Here is a 22,192-nt window from a genome sequence, read left to right on the forward strand (position 1 = left end):
AATCTCAGAAAACTTAGGAAACGTGTCTTGTCATTTAAGAACATCATCTCTGTCTCTTTTCTCTCTTTATTGCTGCTCTTTTTTTTTTCTTTCTTTTTTTTTTTTTTGCCTCAGGCCTCACTCCACCCACAACTCCTCCTCATAAAGCCAACCAAGATAACCCTTTCAGGGCTTCTCCAAAGCCGAAGTCCTCCTGCAAGACCGTGGTGCCACCGCCATCAAAGAAGGCCCGGTACAGCGAGTCTTCTGGTACCCAAGGCAATAACTCTACCAAAAAAGGGCCTGAGCAGTCCGAGTTGTACGCGCAGCTCAGTAAGTCCTCAGTGCCCAGCAGTGGACACGAGGAAAGGAAGGCCAAACGGCCCAGCCCACGCCTGTTTGGTGACCATGACTATTGCCAGTCAATTAATTCCAAAACGGAAATACTTATTCACGTGTCACAGGAGCTCCCAGACTCTAGACAACTAGACTATAAAGATGCCTCCTCTGCCTGGCAGGGGCAGATTTGTTCTTCCACAGACTCAGACCAGCTCTACCTGAGAGAGACGCTGGAGGCCAGCAAGCAGGTCTCTCCCTGCGGCACCAGAAAACAGCTCCAAGACCAGGAGATCCGAGCCGAGCTGAACAAGCACTTCGGTCATCCCAGTCAAGCTGTTTTTGACGACGAAGCAGACAAGACCAGTGAACTGAGGGACAGTGATTTCAGTAATGAACAATTCTCCAAACTACCTATGTTTATAAATTCAGGACTCGCCATGGATGGCCTATTCGATGACAGCGAAGATGAAAGTGATAAACTGAGCTGCCCTTGGGATGGCACGCAATCCTATTCATTGTTCGACGTGTCGCCTTCTTGCTCTTCTTTTAACTCTCCGTGTAGAGATTCCGTGTCACCACCCAAATCCTTATTTTCTCAAAGACCCCAAAGGATGCGCTCTCGTTCAAGGTCCTTTTCTCGACACAGGTCGTGTTCCCGATCACCATATTCCAGGTCAAGATCAAGGTCCCCAGGCAGTAGATCCTCCTCAAGGTAAACCTTGTCAAAAGCCACCCGGGCCTTAAGGTGCTGCTCAGGAAGTCAAAGAAGTCTCCAAACCCCACAGCCAGCCCAGCCCTTTCCCCCCGCCATTCTTCTTGGCTGAAACCATATTGTTAAGTGTCCCTCCCTCCCCAGGTTCCCTTTCATCTCTCAGGCCTGGGCGCAGTGCCTTGAGCCAATGCGACCAGAGAGAGCAATTTGTAAGAAACTTGTTCATCTAACTTTTTCCATTACCTGGAGAGCTGCCCTGTGCCAGGATAGTTGAGATCCACGCGAGATAAAGCTGACAGCGTACCAGACCTGGTGCTCAGTGTTCACATCAATAAGGAAGCAGAGAGAGAACACATCCCTCCCGGGCCCCTGAGCTGACTAGCTGATCACAGGCTGTCACTGGGAAATCTCACTAGGAGCTAGGAAGGAAAAGCCAGTTGATGTAGCCCGCTGTTCTGCGGGATGTTCAGTAGCGCCAGTAAACTTGGGGTCAGTGGCAGTGGCAAATGTCCCTCTCCTTTTTCTCCTCTCTCCCAGGTCCTGCTACTACCATGAGTCAAGCCACTACAGACACCGCACGCACCGAAATTCTCCCTTATATGTGAGATCACGTTCAAGATCGCCCTACAGCCGGCGGCCCAGGTAATGAGGCGTGTCCTTGTCCTTGGGCTCCTTATATCCCTTCCTTTAGATGACAAGATGGTATCTAAAGCCCTTCTGACCTCCCCAAATTACCATTCATCTGGCTCCTGCAAATGGAGGTGGTTGACTTAATGACGAAGTTGTGTTTCTCAGGTATGACAGCTACGAGGCGTATCAGCATGAAAGGCTGAAGAGGGAAGAATACCGCAAAGAATACGAGAAGCGGGAATCCGAAAGGGCCAAGCAGAGAGAGAGGCAGAGGCAGAAGGCAATTGTAAGCAGCTGGGAGCTAACTTTCTTTTTTAAAAGAGGGTTGCTATTTTTTTTTTCCGATGTGCTTTTTTCTTTTTCTTTTTTTTTTTTTTCCTTTTCTCTTTTTGGTAGATTAGAAAATAAACGAAAGCTAAGGCTTTGTCTAAATGGGCTATAATCAGCCTTTTGGCTTTAAAATATCAATGAGTTTTCAGTCGCGCTTAACAGAACTTATTGGAAAAAAGTGCTGTGTCAGGAGATTCCCCATTCTAGTTGCATTTGGAAGTTCATTACTGTTTTTGAGTTTTGTTTTGAAGAATGGAGGGAGTAGAGGTTTATTTGGGCAGACACTGGTTTCATCTGGCTAGAGATGAGTTGTTTTTTTTTTTTTTTCACTCTTTCTGGTTGCTTCTTTCTCTGAGTGGACAAGGGGGAGGTATTGCTGTTTGGTTTCTGTTTTCATCTTTTTGACAGACTCAGGGATTGGATTGTCCATGAAGAGACTGGGTTCATGTTAGATTTAAAGGCGGCTGTAGAGGAAGATTTGCTGGGGAAGTCATCATTTCTTAGTCCAGATGGGTCAGCCCCTAACTCGTTGGTCTCTGAGGGTCAGTACTCTTTTTTTGGCATCTGCTAATAAGTAGACTTTCTCCCAGCTCCACACTGCTGCTTATGCACCTAGACCTTAGATGGCATAATGAAGCTCTGTGACGGTCAACACCCCATACTTGCCCATGGCAGACACTCCTAATCAATTTTGGAACTCTGCCCCACCAAGCCCCCACAGAGTCTTAGGGTCTTTCCCAACATGGTGCTCCAGGGAGCCCTGGCTAATCATTCAGATATGGCTCTACTTTGGCTCATTGCACCTGAGGCCTGTCTATGCTAGTTGCTAAGTTCAGTGAACATCAGCATTTGACATGTTTTGCTTATGAGCTAACCAGGGCTTAGGGAAATGATTTTAAACCACAGAAGTTGGATTTCTATGGTACCTTTAAGAAAACCCACTAACATCAACAAAATTTTGAAAAACCTAAATAAAAGAGCTGACTCATAGAGTCCAACTCAAGCCAGCTGGAGGAAAGAGGCTAAATGAGAGGTTTGTTAATCACAGGCATCGAGGGGAAAGAACCGAGAGGTAATTGAACAGTTAGACCCAAGTTCTGGGGTGTTTGCTGCCATTTAACTTTGAACCTACCAAAGACTCAATCAAAGGCCCTGTGCAAATTATAACACTTTTCCTCCTTTTTCTCAACTTTCAAATGAGTTGTGATATTAAGATTTGCCAGAGAATCATTAGTTAACACTTACAAAGACTAATGACAATTAAAAATTCCATTTTTCTAATATTGCTATGTTTAATTAATGGCCTATTCAATAATTATAATAACTCACATTTATATAATGCCATATAGTTTACAAAGCCTTTTAATATGGCACATTACAATTAATCATTACAAAAGAGAATCATGTTAAGCAAGCATGTAGGAAAATAGTTATTTTAGTGTCTGCAAATTCATATTTTAAAAAATTCTTGATCCCCCCCCCAATAGGATATTAAAGATAGAGATTAATAGTTTCATCTTATATGTCCTCATTTGGTCAAAACATAACTGAATTTGAAAGCCAGATTAATATTTTCATCAAAAATATATAAATTGGGCTGGGATTGTGGCTCAGCGGTAGAGTGCTCGCCTAGCATGGGCGGGACCCGGGTTCGATTCTCAGTACCACATAAAATAAAGGCATTATGTTGTATCCATCTACACCTAAAAATAAATAAATAAATAAAGAAAGAAAGAAAGAAAGAAAGAAAGAAAGAATCATATATATATATATATATATATATATATATATATATATATGTATGTATATATAGTGTTTATTTTAAGCTTTTCAAAGATAATTTAGCTCCCAATTCCTAATTAGAGTAAAGAAATCCTAAAGGAAGGGAGGGCATAGATTTCCTATATCTGCAATGTCAAATATGGTGGTTATTAACTCATGGATAGTTTGATTAGACAGAATTAATGTACAGCATGTGATTGAATTTTAAAGACTAAATGCAAAAATTAATGAAAAAATGAATTAATACTTTAATATCAATCTGCAAGAAAGAGAGCGAGCTGTCTTTTTGTTAGTTTGACTCTTTCCAAACATATGGGACAGTGTTGTTGTTCTAGATGAGCCAGAAGCTTCCTTGGGGCTTCCATCCTCAGCTTGAAAGCAGAGACCACCTTGCTTTTCTTTGTGCCTCACAAGTTGAAGAGTTCCTCAGTTTATTCTTTGACTAGGACAATCTTTATAAGTTCTCTTCAAAAGAGGACTTGTAGTGTTGCAAATGTCAACTTGGCTTCTCTGAAATCATTTCCTATGAACTAGACATTGGTAGGAGTCTTGATTTGGGAATATGTTTTAGTTTTTGTTTTTGAGAAGCAGATAAAAAAACCAAAAAACCAAGTCAAAGAGATTCTTACAAATTGAGGGACCTGTAGGTAGTAAGTGCTTAAGAAAGATTTGGAACTTTCTTTTTTTTTCATTATTTTTATTGCTTCATGACAGCTATACATAACAGGATCATTTTGACATAATTATAAATGCATAGAATATAGTTGGCTCTAGTTCAGGACCTCATACTTCCCCTTACCCTCCTGGTTCTCTATCCCCTTGTTCCCTTTTCTCTACTCCACTGGCCTTTCTATTTATTTACATTTTTTTTACATTAGAATTTTGTGGATATATATAATAGTAAGTTTATAGTAATATATAAACTCTGAAGTATATTCAGGTATGTACATTGGAAAATTTGGAACTTTCTGTTGAACCAATTCTCCCTTGGACAATTATGTGCTATTTTTGTTTAACACAAATGAAAACTCATTACTTTCTTTGACAAACATTTGCTAGATGCTTAGGATATAAAATTAGATAAGACCTGGACCCCATAACCAGAGATCTTCAAGTCTGATAGAGTTGCAAAACAGGCAAAACAGTGTGATAAATGATATGATAGAGGGTCTGTCTAGGGTGCTGTACTGGCATACAGGTGAACCCCCAGATATGGGAATGAGGAAGGACATCCCTAGGTAGATTGAAATGATCTGAACCCTAAAGGAAGGGAGGGCAACAATTTCCTATAACTGCAATGTCAAGTATGGTGGCTATTAGCCCATGGATAGTTCGAGTAGGCCAATTTATGATACAGAGTGTGATTGAATTTTAATGACTAAATACAAAATATAATGGAAATATATTTAATTAATACCTTAATATCAATCAGGATTTTATCTGATAATGGCTTAGACATATTGAGCTAAATTCTATTATTAAGATTGAATTTTCAGTTTGTTTTACTTTTTTTAAATGTGGCTCTTTGACAATTTAAAATTACCTACATGACATTTTTTTTTTTTTTTAATATTGCTGTCCAAGGCAGAGACAATAGCTTAAACTAAGTTTCAGGAAAACAGTTCAATATATTAGGAAACTACGAGTCTTTTAACTAAAATACTAGGGCACAAGAAGAGCAGGAAATAAGTTGAGAGGTTTGGTGAAAGGCAGATTCTGAAGGGTTCTATAACTCATGCTAAAGATTTTGAAATCTATCTTGAAGGCACAGTGAAACTATTTAATGAATTTACCCACAGGAGGATTTTCTGATTGATTTCCTTTCTCTAAATGGTCTGCTTTCTTGTGCCATAATGCATTTGCAAAGTATGTTTTTACAGGGTTACAGGAAATAATTTTTGACTCATTTGACTAAAATTAGCTTAAAATTCATTTACGAAGGAGCTAAGGGAACTAGAGCCTTCCTCTAAGTTGCCTACCAGGTAGATGACTCCCATTTACTTTTGGAGACACCCTCAAAGTGATGAATGATTAGCAAATTACATTTGGAATATCTTGGATGCAGTGCTGGATTAATCATTCATCAAATCCTTCACATATTTAGGGAACCATCAAAACAGAGGCTCCAAAAGGAAAATTTTAAAGAACCATTCAAAATATAAAAATATTTACAGAATTATTGTTTTCTAGCTTTGTCTTTTGGACTATATTACATTTTTTTTTTAGTTCCATAGTTTAGGATGACTGCAAACTTTTCATTGCTTGTTCCTCCAAAAGTCTAAGTCCAGCCAAACTTCATGGCATCAAATCAGAAACTAAGAGGACACTATTAGTTATTACTAATACAGAATCGTACAGTGTGGTGGAACATCACCATTGTTTCCTCAGCTATTCTCTTACAATTCCCACCTAAACTCTTTCTCAAAAGCCAATTGACTCTCTGCCTTTGTATGTCTCCTAAACTTGAAATAATTCAAATTACATTGGGCTCTTCAAGCCAGAATTTAGTACTTACTGTCTAAACTGTTACTGCTCTAATTTCTTGGTGCATTCTACTTCCAACTGCATTTGCAATCTGCACAGTTTCCTGCCAGAAAACATGATAATGGGATGTTAATTTAAAGGACAAATCTAGACATTATGATATGGCTCAGTGCTTAAAACCAAACCCAGATGTGCCTGGGCAGTGGCCATCCATTTCATTGCTCTTTTTTGTTGGTCACTATGCAGCCCTGGAGCCAGGAACAGTATGTCATCACCCATGACCATAAACCTATTCCAAATGGAAAACAATGAAGTTGTTTCAGTTATTCTTTTTGAAGGAAATGCATTAGGTTTTCATTGTAGCCTATCAGCCTACCACACCCCATGTTCTCTCAGTGTGGGAGTAGTCAAGCCTTGTTAAGAAGCAGTTTCATGAATGTGAGTCTAATATTAGATTGCAACTTTAAATTCAGTATTTACACATTTTCAGTTTCATGGTAAGATGGACAAATTCTAGAGATCTGCTGTGCAACATATTCCCTATAGTTAATAATATGATAATGTGCACTTTGAATTATGCTAAAAGGATCCTTCTCATGTTTACATGTTATATGTTCTGCATTTCCCTTTCCTTTCCCTCTATGTAGTAGTAACTTTCCTGAGAGGGAAAGAGAAAGAGAGAGAGAGAGAGAGAGAGAGAGAGAGAGAAAGAAACACAAAGGGACTTTATGGAGATGAAAGATAAGTTTACTATCTTGGTTATACTGCTGGGATGGGGTGCGTGTATCACCCCCAACTGGACATTTAATATGTGCAACTTTTCATACATTAATTATACTTCAATTACATTTATTTGAAAGTAGTTGCCATGTTTCATACTTTCTGACTGGACAGTGTGTTTACTTGCATCTTGGTTTTTAGTTGGACAGTAGCTCTGAAGTAGAGGAGCCTGGATTTATTCACATTAGCCTTCCATGACAAGCAGGAAGATTCCTGGGTAGTAGTGAATGGGGTGACTGCAAAATGACTGGAAAATTGTTTCTCCCTTAAGGACGCCTCTGAGTAGCAAACACTCATTGCACAACTTCTGAATTAGATGAGTATAATCAGTATAAAGAGAAAGAAGGAAAACAAAGACTTTTAATGCATCTTTTCAGAGAGTTGGTGTTTCTTTCTGCCATCCCTATCCTCCCATCTCACCACTTACCTCTCTTGCTTTGTCTTTAGAAGGGTACCTTTGTACACCCTTTCTTGTCCCAGGTATTCATAATCTCTTGGGAATTTTGATTTTGTGTGTATGGTGCTAGGCTTCAGACTCATGGTCTGAAGCATGCTTGGCACATTCCCTACCCCTAAACTACACCTCCAGCCCTATCTATCTTGAGGCTTTTCGAGGAAGTCATATTGCAACTAATCTGGAAATGAACACACACCCTTCATTGTCAAGGTCGATAAGCAGTTAGCGGGAGAGGAGGAAGTTTGGCATTATTGGCTTGGAAATGTAGAATAAAAGTTCTGAGAAGCAAATTCCAAGTTACAACAGGCTCTTCCTTGTAGGTATCTAGCATTATAGAACATTTTAATGAGATAATCCAGAAAAATGCATTAAACACAGTCCTTGGCCTACATAGGGTTCAATAAGTGTTGATCTCCCTACTGCTTTCTGTCTTTCCGTAGTTCTTTTTACCAAGCAGCTCACTGTTCGATGAGAAACAACCATTGTTTGTTTTCCTTGGCTAACTGGGAGGCTCTCTGCTGTTTTTGATAAAGATTTTGGTAAAACAAAGTGGTTAATTTGGTCATTTTTGTTTCCTTTTATTTATCTCCTGTGTTTTGGTATAACGAGGATTTAGTATAGCTGTTAATACAAAGTAAATCTTCAATTTTATTACCCACCCATCAGCAAACTAGCTTTTGCGAAAATTGAAGCTAAAAGTTATTTGATAAATGTTCCGTCCTCCTCAATAGTGAAAACTGGCCTGAAAATCATTTTTCAAGGAGCTTTTTCCAAAGGTTTCGAGTTCCTTCAAGCCTTTAAGAAGTTGGAAATGTTATTAAGCATTTTGATTTCTTTTCCTTTCATCTCCTGTTTAGAAATTAATGTCTTGAAAAATTGGCTGCAAATGTTAAGGTTTTTTAAAGATATGAAATCTATTCATCTGTCTAATACAACTGCAACATGTTAAAAAGCATTGGTTCTTTGCTAGACATCTTGGCCAATCTTGGAAAGATTTTTGTCTTTACGTTCTAGACCTTTAGATGCCTTCTATTTTCCTTTTTAGCACTTGGAAAACAAAGCCCTTCAATAATTTTCTCAAATGAAAATTTCAACATGCATTCAGTCTCTGCTCCTTGTAAGGGACTGCAAGATAGCAAGGCCTGGTCCCATTCCTATGTTTCATAAAGAGAGATGATAGATGAAAAGGTAATTTATTTATTTATTTATTTTAAATTTTTTTTTGTTAATGAAGTGTTTATTTCTCTATTCAATCTGTTTCCTTTCATGTACTTTGTACCTTTGTCAATGAATAGATAGATGATAAATAGATAAGAGATAGGTAGATAGGTAGGTAGGTAGATAGACAGACATATAGCTGTTATGCCTTCTTTTTTTATTTTATTTTATTTTAATTTTTATTGTTGGTTGTTCAAAATATTACATAGTTCTTGATATATCATACTTCACACTTTGATTCAAGTGGGTTATGAACTCCCATTTTTACCCCATATACAAATTGCAGAATCACATCGGTTACACATCCATTGATTTACATATTGCAGAACGGCCCTCGGATTTCCTGTTTCTTCCCTCTAGTTTGTCTCTTCTTTTCCCTGCAGAATGCATCAGTGTCCGTTCTAAAAGGTCCTCTAGGTTCATCTTCTTTTTTTGTGGATCATTGTTGCATACAACTTTGTGTAAAACTGCAGTTCAGGAGCAGCCCCTATATGTCTGCATATGGGTGTACATATGGTCGATTTTAGCTTTAGCTTCAAATTTCCTTGAATACGTAGACTGTGTGTATTCCCATAATGGTAGCTGAGCAATTTCTTTGCTATGGCTCAATTTCTTTCTCTCCTTCTGCATTTCCCTCTCCTTTCCCTCTATATAGTAGTAACTTTCCTAAAAGGCTCATTAAAAAAAAAAAAAAATCCATAACACGCATGCAAGCAGGCGCCAGGAAATTTAAGTTTATATAACAGTCCCATCCCATTTGGCTGTTTGGCTGAAGCTGGCTGTGTAAAGAGAATGGAATTTGGTGTTGTGATTGCCTTGCTGATGTGTGCACACTGCTCCAGCATGAGCCTCACCATCCACTTCTACTCATCGACTGCCAGGATGTGCACAACCACAGCCTTCAGTTGAGACATACAATCTACATGGAAATGGACCAGGCAGCCTGAGCTGTGTGCTCTGCTTCATCTGGCCACTTCTGTAGGCTCAATAGCCATTGTCAGAGGAATTATGTTGGACCCAGTATTTCAGTACAGTACCACCTCTGACTTCCAGAGGTCATTTTTTAACACCCCCAAGGCCGCAAACATGTAACGTATTCACTTTGTGACACCACTTAGCTGAGCTACCTGGGCAGTTTTTCCTATAATAAAAGCACCAACCCAACTATCAATCTCCTTTGTGTTGGAGAGTAAGGCACTTAGGCATCTTTAATGTGGCCAAGGGTACAGGTTAAGTGTCAAAATGATTAATTAATTGGCAGTTGGTTTCTTTTACAAGGACTATTCATGGAGATTCTATTATATTTCAGTTATACTTAAAATAGAATGGTTAAAAGGAAAGATATGGTCTGTATTTTCATGAAGTCCTGTGTGGTACTAGGGAGGCAGACATTGAACAATAAAGAAACCATTTATTATTTAATCACAACTGGGCATAGAGCTACAAAGGAGAAATAGAAATAGCTGCATTCCATGACAGCAACTAATAAGATGTATGATTTCATCTCAAGTCTCAGAAAGGAAATGAGCGCTAAGCTTAATGTAATTCTAGGAAGTGTATGCAAGGGGCTTGGGGTGAAGTATGAGAAGGATATTCCAGGAAGCGCTAGAATGGCTTGTGCAAAGACCTTGGGGAGGAAGGAATGTGGTATATGCCGGGGTCCAAAGGAGGCTCAGTGTGGCTGGAAACCAGTCCAGGAAAGAATGGACTGGGGAGATAGTTCTGGATCATGCTAGGCCTGCCTACCAGGTCTTGTTAATGATTTATGCTTTTTGTTAAAAGTTATAAGAAGCCATTGAAATGTTTTTGATAGTAATTGACATGATTAAATTCCTGTTTCCCTAGTAAAGTCTATTCTGACTGCAATAGCAGAACAGATTGGAAGAAAGAAAATGTGGACACTGGGATCTAAGCGACAAGGTTGTCATACTAGTCCAGAAAGAAAATCTGGCAGCTTGGCTTAGGGGAGAGCGAATAAAGGAAACAGACTAGAAGGTGATTTAGGAGATTAAACTCAAGAGGACCTGGTGACTGGATATGTGAAGGAGACAGGAGAAATCAGATATGCTTAAAGGAGGTGCTCAGATTTCTGTCCTGAATAGCTGTCTAGATGGTGTTAACTTCACTGATGCAAGGGCCTGTGAAAGGGACCAGTTGAAGAGAGGGGCAGCTGGAGAGCCTGGTTTGGTAAGGCGGGTCCGCTTTGAGATGCCTAGGGGATGGCCAGCCTGAGATGTCAAGTAGATAGCTGACTGAGTCTGAAGTTGAGACTCTGAAAATAGAGACCAGAGTATTGCGTATGTAAAATATGGCCAAGCACCGATGAGCCGTCCATCCAGGAGGTGTGGAGTCTGTGAAGTGTTCAGTCACATTTCATGAGTGTTCATCACGTGCTCCCTATCTGCCAGATCATTTGCTAAATATCTGGCACATGAAAAGGAAAAGCATTCAATAGATATTGTAGGATGTCTCTTTACTCCAAGCCTAAATTACCTTTCCTACCATCCAAGAATGGAGACTCTCAGTGCATCCAGGGAGAACTCTTAGACAGGTGAAGTCTATGTTTGGTCCTGTGTTTCCTGGTCTTTGCTTCAGTTAACTGAATCCTGTGCAAACTTAAGTTCATTTTATTCTCCTTTGGCCTTGCTAGACATAGACTAGTTGGTAAACACATCCTTGTTCTCAACTCCATGTGTTCTTAAAACCCTTCTCCCAGTTTTGAGAGACATCGCCATTGGCTTTGCCACCTTAGAGCAAGAGCTGCAGGATTGCGTCTTACACTGAGAAAGATAATGCATCTTTTTTTTTTTTTTTTTTTAAGGGAATCTGTCTTCAGGCTACAAAATATTCTTCCCATATTTTGTGAGTTACAACTTGCTGATGACTTTCAGATTATGATGATATTGACTTCAATTGTGAAAATTAGGCCACACCCCTCTAGTCTATTCCTAAAATAAGACCAGATCTATTGGCAAAATGAAATTTATAGCCTCTTTTATTTAGTTCTTACTCTTCAGAGACTCATGGCTTAAAATGGCCTACATTTTAAGACTACATTTCTCAAATTATTGTCTTTAGACCACTTGGATCAGATGCACTGGGATGTACTTGTTATAAATGAAGATTGCTGAACCTTGTCTTACAATTTCTTTTTTCATTGTTCAAGTGGGATAAACCCCAATACATTGTATTTTAAACAAGGATCCCAAGTAATTTTTGTGTGTACTAGAATTTAAGAACCATTTTTTAAGAATGTTAAAATTTGTACAACACCTTATTAGAATTCTGAGTTGGTAAGAAATTAAATAGTTTTGCAAGCCAGTCAGTATTGTAATATTTTTCTAGATTAATCATCAAGATATAAGTATTCAAACTTTTCACAGGTATTAGTCAGTTATCCATTGATAAAAAGAAAAGAAAAGATCTCATTGCACAAATTTCTTTCCCAGTACATGCAATTTAATGTAAGGAAAGGACCAAATGGATAGGAAAAGTAGGAAAGAATGGAGGCACAGAAAAAGCATGCATGGGTGAGAGAGAAGAAATTGATAAAGAAGAAAAGGAAAGTGAATTTGGATTCTATGGTAGTTTTTTCTTGGGCATGGTACATGGTTTGTTCCAGTTGGCATGCTCTGTGAGTTTCTCTTATGCATGGTTGTACTTTACGGATGCTTCTAGAGGGGCATCCTCTTTGCTATCTCCAGAACTAGCTAAAGTCTCTGCTTACATTGCCCCCATAGGAAGAGCGCCGCGTGATTTATGTTGGTAAAATCAGACCTGACACTACACGGACAGAACTGAGGGACCGCTTTGAAGTTTTTGGTGAAATTGAGGAGTGCACAGTAAATCTGCGGGATGATGGGTGAGAATCTTCAAGATTATTTCTTGTTTAGAAGCTGACGTATGTAAAAAATTATGGCCCTAAGATTACTGGGATGGGAGTTGCCAGTGTAAGTGCTTTGACAGATGACATGTTGAGTTCAGAACCTTATTTATTTTCTTTCATCCCTATTTATTAATCTTTCTAGTTGAGATTTCCTGTCCCAGAAATAAGTATTTAGCTGCTTGACAGGACAATCACACTGATAAATGGATGCAGTAGCTCAGACGTTGGCCCCAGCAAAGTCTCCCAAAGTAGAAAGGGTTACAGTGCTGTATGTTAATGCTCCTTAACCAGTTTTGAATTTCTCTTCTTTGTCCACTGCAGAGACAGCTATGGTTTCATTACCTACCGCTACACCTGTGATGCTTTTGCTGCTCTTGAAAATGGATATACTTTGCGCAGGTCGAACGAAACTGACTTCCAGCTGTACTTTTGTGGACGCAAGCAATTTTTCAAGTCTAACTATGCAGACCTAGGTATGGATTTTATTGTACGTAGAGTGAGGAATCCATAATGTAGAGCTCAAAATGGAAGCAAACGTACTCTGCAGGCACCTTGGGTTGGAGCATCTCATCACTTTATTTTACTGGAGGGAATATTTGAATGAATTTTTTTAAAATGTATGAAACAGTTTCAGAATCAAGGGGTCCTAGGTTTTGACAATAACTGGCAGAAATAAATTCTTGTACTAGCTGCATAGGTGCTTACACTGCTCTGTGTGTGTGTGTGTTTGTGTGTGTGTGTCTTTACATGTGTTGTGTGTATGTTTGTGGTGTATAAAGTGCACACACGTGTCTTTTGTGTGGATGTGTTTGTGATCTGCTTTTCCTTTCCATACCTATCCTGAATCCTTTTTGTAAACTTAGCAGTGCCATGTTTGTTTTATGGAACAGAATAGAAGACAGTCCTATTCTCTCTTCCTTATTAATTCACAAACCCTGAAAAATATTCTTATTTTCTATGAATTGCAAGTTGAGAGGCAAAAGTGAAAGCTTCATAGGCTACATCACCTCACATTTACTTTCTTTGAAGTAGATAAGAAGATGAGCTCGTCCATGTGCTGGACACTGTGCCAGGGGCTTTGCGAGCATTTTCTCATTGAATTACCCCAGTTATTGTAGGGGGTGGACGATACCATTGTCATCCCCATTTCATAGTTAATGAGATGGAACAGTTGTATAGACTCAAGGGGTAAAATTTGGAAAATATAAAAATTATTAAGAAGAAAAGTAAAATCCCCTCTCAACCCATCTCCCAGAGATAACCACTATTACCCTCTGACTGTGTTGCTTTGCAGTGTTTTGTCTTGGAATGTCTACTTTCTTATGTTTGAGGATGTGATTCATAGGATTAATACTCTATCAACACATTTTAAGGATCATGCAGTATTTTATTGGGCAAATAATATCATTGTATTTAATCATTCCATTCCAGAGACAGATTTATTCACTCTTTAGTTTTTTGATAATATAAATAATGCTACAGTGGACATCTTAATTTCCTTTCCAATTTTGATTTTCTTCTTTTGCCTGTCATTCCTTATCTCCCGTGACGATTGTAAGCCTTTTGATTCCTTGAGGAAGGAGTGAAGGAAGGCAAATGCCTTGTGCATATAACATCATTATTCAAAATTAATTTATTATAATCATAAAATTAGCATATGCATGTATTCCTCAGCATTACCAGACATCATTGCTATCGCTCCTGCGTGGTGTAAAGAGAGAAATGAATACCAAATACAAGGATTTCTTTTTTTCTCTTTCCACCAAGTGATGTCTTCTGGAGTAATTGATATTGGTGGTGTGCATTGTTCAGAGGGAATATGCTATAATTCACTTCACAAGCTAAATAGATAGTGTGGAGCAGGGGAGAGGCCGCTGACTGTTAGAGAGATGGAGGCCCAGGGATAAAAATATAAAACGTGGCAAGTCATTTGTTCAAATGTTGGCTGATAAAAACACTCAAGACAGATTGAAGCCTTGAGTTGATTTGACTTATTTCCTTCGGTGATGAAGGCCAGGGTGTTTCTGGTCTCTCAAAACATCTAGAGTTTAAAATAAGCTACCTAGAGGGGCCTTAGATCACGATTCATCATGGTAGAGGGAGGATTGGATGGTATTTCCAAATTGAACTGGCACCTCCCTGAAATATTTCTGAGAAGCTTGCCTCCTCCCCTCCTCTCATCTCCCTGCCTAGCCAGCAGCAATAAAAACTTTGCCATTGCTGAGCTCACTCTGTATTTTCTTAGAGGTATGTTTGATGTGCAGGGTGGTAGCGTGGGATTTTCCAGTTCCCTCAAGCTCTCTAGTGGCAGGAGAGGTAGTTTCTCTGAGTGTAGGCATGGTGCCATCAAAAGATCCCTGCGTTGGAATCCTGCCAGCCTCGCTTTGCAACTTGCCTTACCACTGGTCTTGGAGAAATGATTCAACTCCACGAGCTCCTGGTTCTTCCTTGGTGAAATACCTTACCAATACTGTTGTGGAGGCTGTATTAAATAAAAGTTCAGGGAGCTGTTATCACAGTGTCTGGCAGAACATAGGTGTTCAATAAATAGTAAACGTGATCATCATTTAAAACGATCACGATGGGAAGTTAGGAATTTGGAGTTGTTTTAAGATGGAAGAATCAACACCAGGGCAAGCTTTCGAACTCTAAGAAATTCTCCCCCGGTGTCTTGTCTTTATTACCTGAAGAATGCAAATTAAGTGCTTCAGGGCACTGACTATGGTGAAAATAAGATACACTGGACTCTTAAAGGAATTGGGAATTTTTATGAATTTCAAGAATAAAGTGATAATGATGAAATATAAATTAATTTTACCAAGACAGTAAAAAAATGACCTATCAAATTAGACAGGTTGGACCAATTTTTTGTTTTTATATGCTCCTCTAAGTAAAATTAGCTGACACATCCCATTTTTCTATTATTGAAACTAGTCAAACTAACAATATTCTTAAATAGAGCAAACCATGATGATTTCAGCTACCATTCTTGAGCCCTTTCTATAAATAAGACTGAAGTTCAGTGTGACTTGCTAGAGGCCACTCTGTTGAGGCCAGGAAGTGAGACCTGATTTATATGAATCTTCAGTATCTGTGTCTTTCTACCATTTGTCTTATAAGCAAATGGATCTTTCTAATACACCTTGATAAAAAAATATTAAAGAAGAAAGACACAGAAATTATACTGGGACTACAGGATTATAATAGAAGGATGAGTCGGTATTATGAATGTAAAACTTTTGATCAGGAAGTAGTTATATGTAATACTGATGTTCCAACATATAAGGAAAGTGAAATATCACATCCATCATGAATTCCTTTTTAACCCAGAAATGTATGAAAATATTAGCATTTTGAATATATGCATAATTTTACATACACCCTCTTCCTTTATTAGTAAATAATTCCCAGATCCCAATACAAATGTTTTCAACCATGGTTTGAATAATATACAGGCTTTTGAGATTCATATATTCATTCAACAAACATTAATTTGAATACCTACCTAGTGTCCACGTTTCCAAATGTGATGTGATTTGCTTCTCTTAATACAGTATCATTATTTATAATAATACCTTTTGAAAAATAGAGTGGCTTTTAAGTTAGTCCTAGAAAATTCTTCTCCTATCTTCTGAGTTCCACCATCCTTCTGTTAGTGGGAGGAAAAGTGGCAAAGTGAATATTATTGTCTCAGAAATGTGACCACATTCTATTTCATGCAACAAAATAGATTTCTTTTTTTGGGGGGGAGGTTACCTGTTGGGTGACACAGTATGATTGTACAACAGTACAGGTGTCAACACTTCCCAGTTAAAAAACTGTTGAAAATAAAAATACAGAAACACTGAAGTTCTGGTGTCACTTAGAATAATCCAAATTTAGGAAATTTAATTATTCTCAAAATTCTCAAAATGAAGGAAGAGTATGTGTTCATATTCTTGATGGCTTCAGGCTGCCTTTTGTCACATGAACCACCATCTGGGCAAATCACCCATCCTGATATAGAAGGCAAAAGGAGGCTGATCTCAAACCCCTTTGCACCAAATGACACTTTGTCTCTACAAAAAAAAAAAAAAGTTGATTTGAATAACAGCTGCTCAGGACGCCTTAGTAATCTAAGCAAACCACTCATTAGACCATGAAAGAGGGCCATACCCAGTGTAATTTAAGAGTTGAGTATTTGGGATATTACCGGGGAAAGATAGAACCTTTTTATCTTTGTTTTTATGTCTGTGCAAAACTGTGACTCTTGTTGTTCTTACCCAGACAATCTTGTGGGGAAACGTGAACAAGGGATGGTAAGAATGAAAGAAAAAGAAAAGTAAAGGAATTTCCTTGTCTTAAAATCTAAGCAAGTGAAAGTTGATGGAAGGGGTCGGGGGCAGCAGAAAGTCAGCCTGGTGCTGGGGCACTTGGAGCTCTGTAGTTCTTTCAGCAAAACAATTCTGTCAACAATTGCACTTCCATTTTATCTATTACGCTCTTCTATCACTTGGAGCATTTCTTGTGTAATTGACTTGGGAATGCTCATATTTTAGTAGAACTGTTAATGTGTTCCAGAAAGGTCTTGTTTTCCCTTCAAATTAATGTTTTTCAAATAATGAATGTATTTGTAAGAGGCTTTTTATTATACTTCCAAGCCAACCTTTCTCACTTGCAAAAGACCAGCAGGAAATATCTGACTTCTTTGTAGATGTCAATGGAGAAAAATTATAACTATGTAACAGAATTGCATTTTACATTCCACACTGTGGAAGCACATCTGTTTTGTTAAGGGTTATTTGAAGGAGCACGTGGAATTTTGCACAAAATCTGACTCGGGCTAGTTTAAGGTTTCAAGAGTTTGGTTTTATTTATAGCTGTATATTTGTTCTCTTCTATTAATGAGTAAAGAGGGTGAATGTACCCTCCCGGGCTCTGAAACATTTGTCTGGATCTAATTTGGGGCGAGTTTGCACCTCTGCTGCTGGAGTGTGTAGAGGTTCAGGGGTAGACGCCGGGGTTGACTGTATGTCCCTCCTGCCTCAAAAGGGATATAGCAGGTTGGAGACCACAAGAAGTTCTGTTGGTTCTCTTTGTCCCACTTAACTGGCTTGTATGCTTAATGGGACTAACCCCCGTGAGGAGGACATGAGTTCCAGTTTGTGCTGATTCTGCATCTAAGTTATTGAGAAGTCCTAAGCAAGTCACTTATGTCAGTGGGAAGAGGAGGATGGTTATCTATAAAACAGAGGTATTAAGTGTGCCCTCCCCCCTCAGAAGTGTTTCAATCTTAAAAAAAAAATCGATAGGTATATGTTTTTGGAACTTCATGGCTACCTGCTCTGCATATATACATGCATATATCCAATAACATCTGAGCATTGCTTTTTAAAAGCATATTGATGGGCCAAATTGCAAGTGAATGGGATAATCTTGAATTGGGATGCTTGTGTTAATGGCCGCCAGCAAGGAGTGTATCTAACCTGGCTTGGGTTTCTTTCAGATTCAAACTCAGATGACTTTGACCCTGCTTCCACCAAGAGCAAGTATGACTCTCTGGATTTTGATAGTTTACTGAAAGAAGCTCAGAGAAGCTTGCGCAGGTAACATGTTACCTGGCTGAGGACGACAGAGATGGTGAATACCTCACGGGACAGCGCGCCCTTCCCTAACAGACTATTGCAAGTCATACTTATGAATTTCTCCTCCTTTACACTCTCTGTACAAAAACAAAACAACAAAACAACAACAATACAACAAGAACAAGAACAACCACAACAACAATGGTTTACATGAGCAGAGCTGCTGAAGAAGCAAGAGACAGAGTGATATCCAGTAAGCACAAGTTTATTTATGGGTGTCAGCTTTGCTTTCCCCGGAGTCTTTTGGTGACTGTGTGTGTGTGTGTGTGTGTGTGTGTGTGTGCGTGTGTTCATGTGCATGCATGCGTGCATGCATGTGTATGGGTACGTGTGCACATGTGCACGCTTGGTTTGGGGGAAGTGTGTGTGTGTGTGTGTGTGTGTGTGTGTGTGTGTGTGTGCCTGTGAGGACTAGGGGCACCTGACCAGAATGTGCAAGGGCAGACCACTTCAAATGGCAGCAGTTCCATGAAGACACACTTAAAACCTAGAACTTCAAAATGTTCACAATCTATTCAAAAGGAAAAAAATATATATATACATATATACATATAAATTTAAAAAGGAAAGAAAACTAATCAATCAACCACAAAACAACCCTAATACGACAGCTGCTGATGTCCAGGGCATCGGCCTCCGTACTCTGTTTTTTAAGAAAGTGCAAAATCAACTTGAAGCAAGCTTTCTCTCCTCACCTAATGATTATGTGACAATCCCGAAGAAACCACAGGTTCCGTAGAACTAACATCCTCTCCCTCTCTTTCTCTCTCTCTTTTTCTCTTCCCTCCTGCTTTCTCTCTTTCTCTTTTTTTTCTTTCTCTCTCTCTCTTTTCTTTCTTTCTTTTCCCTTTTCCTTTTGCCATGGAATCTGGGTGGGAGAGGATGCTGCGGGCACCAGAATGCTAAACTTTCCTAACATTTTGAAGTTTCTGTAGTTCGTCCTTTGTCCTGACACCCATGTAAATGTCCAAAACGTTGATCTTCCACTGCAAATCTTAAAAGCCTTGTCAATGGTCAAGCGTGCAGCTCGTTCAGCAGTTCTTCCCGAGACGCGGACGCGGTGTTACATTACAAAGGAGAGTTGAGTAGAACTCTCTGGATGTGTTCAGATAGTGTAATCGCTACATTCTCTGATGTAGTTAAGTATTTACAGATGTTAAATGGAGTATTTTTATTTTATGTACATACTATAAAACGATGTTCTTTTTTGTTACAGCTATGCACTGTATATGCAGCCTTCTTTTCGAAACTGCTAAATTTTTCTTAATCGAGAATATTCAAATGTAATTATGAGGTGAACCAATTATTGTACACTAACATATTTAGAAGCTGAACTTACTGCTTATATATATTTGATTGTAAAAAACAAAAAACAAAAAACAAAAGACAGTGTGTGTGTCCGTTGAGTGCAACTACGAAAAAAAAAATGACGCTTTACGCACATCCATCCCTCCTTTCTTAGGTGAGCTTCTATCTGAGCATCTTGTCAAAAACTATCCTAGTCCCCTCAAGGTATTAACCACTTCTGCGATATTTTTCCACATTTTCTTGTTGCTTGTTTTTCTTTGAAGTTTTATACACTGGATTTGTTAGGGGAATGAAATTTTCTCATCTAAAATTTTTCTAGAAGATATCATGATTTTATGTAAAGTCTCTCAATGGGTAACCATTAAGAAATGTTTTTATTTTCTCTATCAACAGTAGTTTTGAAAATAGAGGTCAAAAATCTTTTTAAAATGCTGTTCTGTTTTAATTTTTGTGATTTTAATTTGATACAAAATGCTGAGGTAATAATTACAGTATGATTTTTACAATAATTAATGTGTGTCTGAAGACTATCTTTGAAGCCAGTATCTCTTTCCCTTGGCAGAGTATGACGATGGTATTTATCTGTATTTTTTACAGTTATGCATCCTGTATAAATACTGATATTTCATTCCTTTGTTTACTAAAGAGACATATTTATCAGTTGCAGATAGCCTATTTATTATAAATTATGAGATGATAAAAATAATAAAGCCAGAAGAAATTCCCCTAGGATGCATGGCGGTTGTCAGGTGGGAGTGTAAACTCTTCATTGGGGAAACTCGCCTTTTGCAGAAGCAGTGTTTCTACTTGCACTAGCATGGCCTCTGACGTGACCATGATGTTGTTCTTGATGACATTGCTTCTGCTAAACTCAATAAAAAAACTTCAGAAAAACCTCCATTTTGAGCATCAGGATTTCATCTGAGTGTGGAGTCCCTGGAATGGAATTCACTGACGTTTGGAGTGTGTATTCAAGTTTCTAAATTGAGATTCGATTACTGTTTGGCTCCCGTGACTTTTCTGGAAGATGTGACATACCTACTACTTAAGCGTTCTTTTCCTTTCTCTCGCCCAACACGATCTTATACAATGGGTCTCACCCCCAGGCCAATGCAGCGGATTTTGACGGCTGCAGTCATTTATCACCAGCATACTGTGTTCTGAGTGAATCCACTGTCTGTCCTGTCGGATGCTTGCTTGAGTTTTTGGCTTCTTATTTCTAAGTAGATAGAAAGCAATAAAAATACTATGACAACATAAAAGAACTTGTTCACAGGTTCTGCGTTACAACAGTAACACACCTTTAATCCGCCTAATTCTTGTTGTTCTGTAGGTTAAATGCAGGTATTTTAACTCTTTGTGAACGCCAAACTAAAGTTTACAGTCTTTCTTTTGGAATTTTGAGTATCTTCTGTTGTAGAATAATAATAAAAAAAAAGACTATTAAGAGCAATAAATTATTTTTAAGAAATCGATATTTAGTAAATCCTATTATGTGTTTAAGGACCAGATGCGTTCTCTATTTTGCCTTTAAATTTTTGTGATCCAATTTTAAATACATCCTCTTTTTCGCCCTGGATTGTTGACATGAGTGAACTATTTGGTTTCTTTTCTCACTTATCAAGAGACAACACTACAGACTTCATGTTGAGGATTAATGTATCCCCTCCCCTCCAGTCTGACAAATATTGTCACCATGAAGATAGTTTTCCTCCATGGATGTCAAATCGCATCTCAAATTAGTGAAGCATTTGTACCTTATGCAGACACTGTGGGTAGCCCATCGAAACGTAAGCTGTGTTCCTTTTATTTTTAATTTTAATTTTTTTTTTTGGAGAGAATATTTCCAGTGAACACGTGCACCCCATCTTCACAGGAGGCAATTTCAGCATAGATCTGCAGGGTTTTTAGATGACCCAGGCCATTGCCTTCATACTGTGGTAAGTACCACATCTACAATTTTGGTAACCGAACTGGTGCTTTAGAAAAGTGGGATTTTTTTTTTTTTAAAGAGATGTAGCAGACTAATTCTTCCAGTGCACCCAAATCAATTTTTGCTAAATGACTCCAGGAACACCAGTCGGGCTGTCAACATTCAAAGCAGCAGAGAAGGAACTTTGCACTATTGGGGTAGGACGTTTGGGTCAGTTGAAAAAGGAAACCTTTTCATGCCTTTAGATGTGAGCTTACAGTAGGTGATGATTCTGTGTCCTTCTTTGATGGCTGTAACGAGAACTTCAATCACTGTAGTCTAAGACCTGATCTATAGATGACCTAGAATAGCCATGTAATATAATGTGATGATTCTAAATTTGTACCTATGTGACAGACATTTTTCAATAATGTGAACTGCTGATTTGAAAGAGCTACTTTAAGATTTGTAGGTGAAAGTGTAATACTGTTGGTTGAACTATGCTGAAGAGGGAAAGTGAGAGATTAGTTGAGCCCTTGCTGGGCTTTTTCTTCCACCTGCCAATTCTACATGTATTGTTGTGGTTTTATTCATTGTATGAAAATTCCTGTGATTCTTTTTTTTTTAATGTGCAGTACACATCAGCCTCACTGAGCTAATAAAGGGAAACGAATGTTTCAAATCTACTTTTGCTTTTCTTATTTATCGTAACCCAACTGCTGGCATGCTTCTCAGATCAGTACACATTCCT

The 22,192-nt window shown here is 38.5% G+C and overlaps 1 protein-coding gene across 7 annotated transcripts in view; it reads left to right on the top strand.

The window, feature by feature from the left end:
- Positions 1 to 22,103, top strand: part of Ppargc1a (PPARG coactivator 1 alpha) — a 335,116-nt gene extending 313,013 nt beyond the window's left edge. For all 7 annotated transcript variants that reach the window (XM_026402937.2, XM_077803154.1, XM_026402918.2 and 4 more), the window contains exons 8-13: positions 115 to 1,030; positions 1,568 to 1,672; positions 1,826 to 1,946; positions 12,452 to 12,573; positions 12,919 to 13,070; positions 18,083 to 22,103. In XM_026402937.2, the coding sequence (XP_026258722.1) occupies positions 115 to 1,030; positions 1,568 to 1,672; positions 1,826 to 1,946; positions 12,452 to 12,573; positions 12,919 to 13,070; positions 18,083 to 18,186 (1,520 nt within the window). In that variant the 3' untranslated portion in view covers positions 18,187 to 22,103. The remainder of the gene's footprint in view (positions 1 to 114; positions 1,031 to 1,567; positions 1,673 to 1,825; positions 1,947 to 12,451; positions 12,574 to 12,918; positions 13,071 to 18,082) is intronic.
- The last annotated feature ends 89 nt before the right edge of the window (positions 22,104 to 22,192 follow it).

The sequence above is a fragment of the Urocitellus parryii genome, chromosome 10, assembly GCF_045843805.1.
Source record: "Urocitellus parryii isolate mUroPar1 chromosome 10, mUroPar1.hap1, whole genome shotgun sequence".
Lineage (NCBI taxonomy): Eukaryota > Metazoa > Chordata > Mammalia > Rodentia > Sciuridae > Urocitellus > Urocitellus parryii.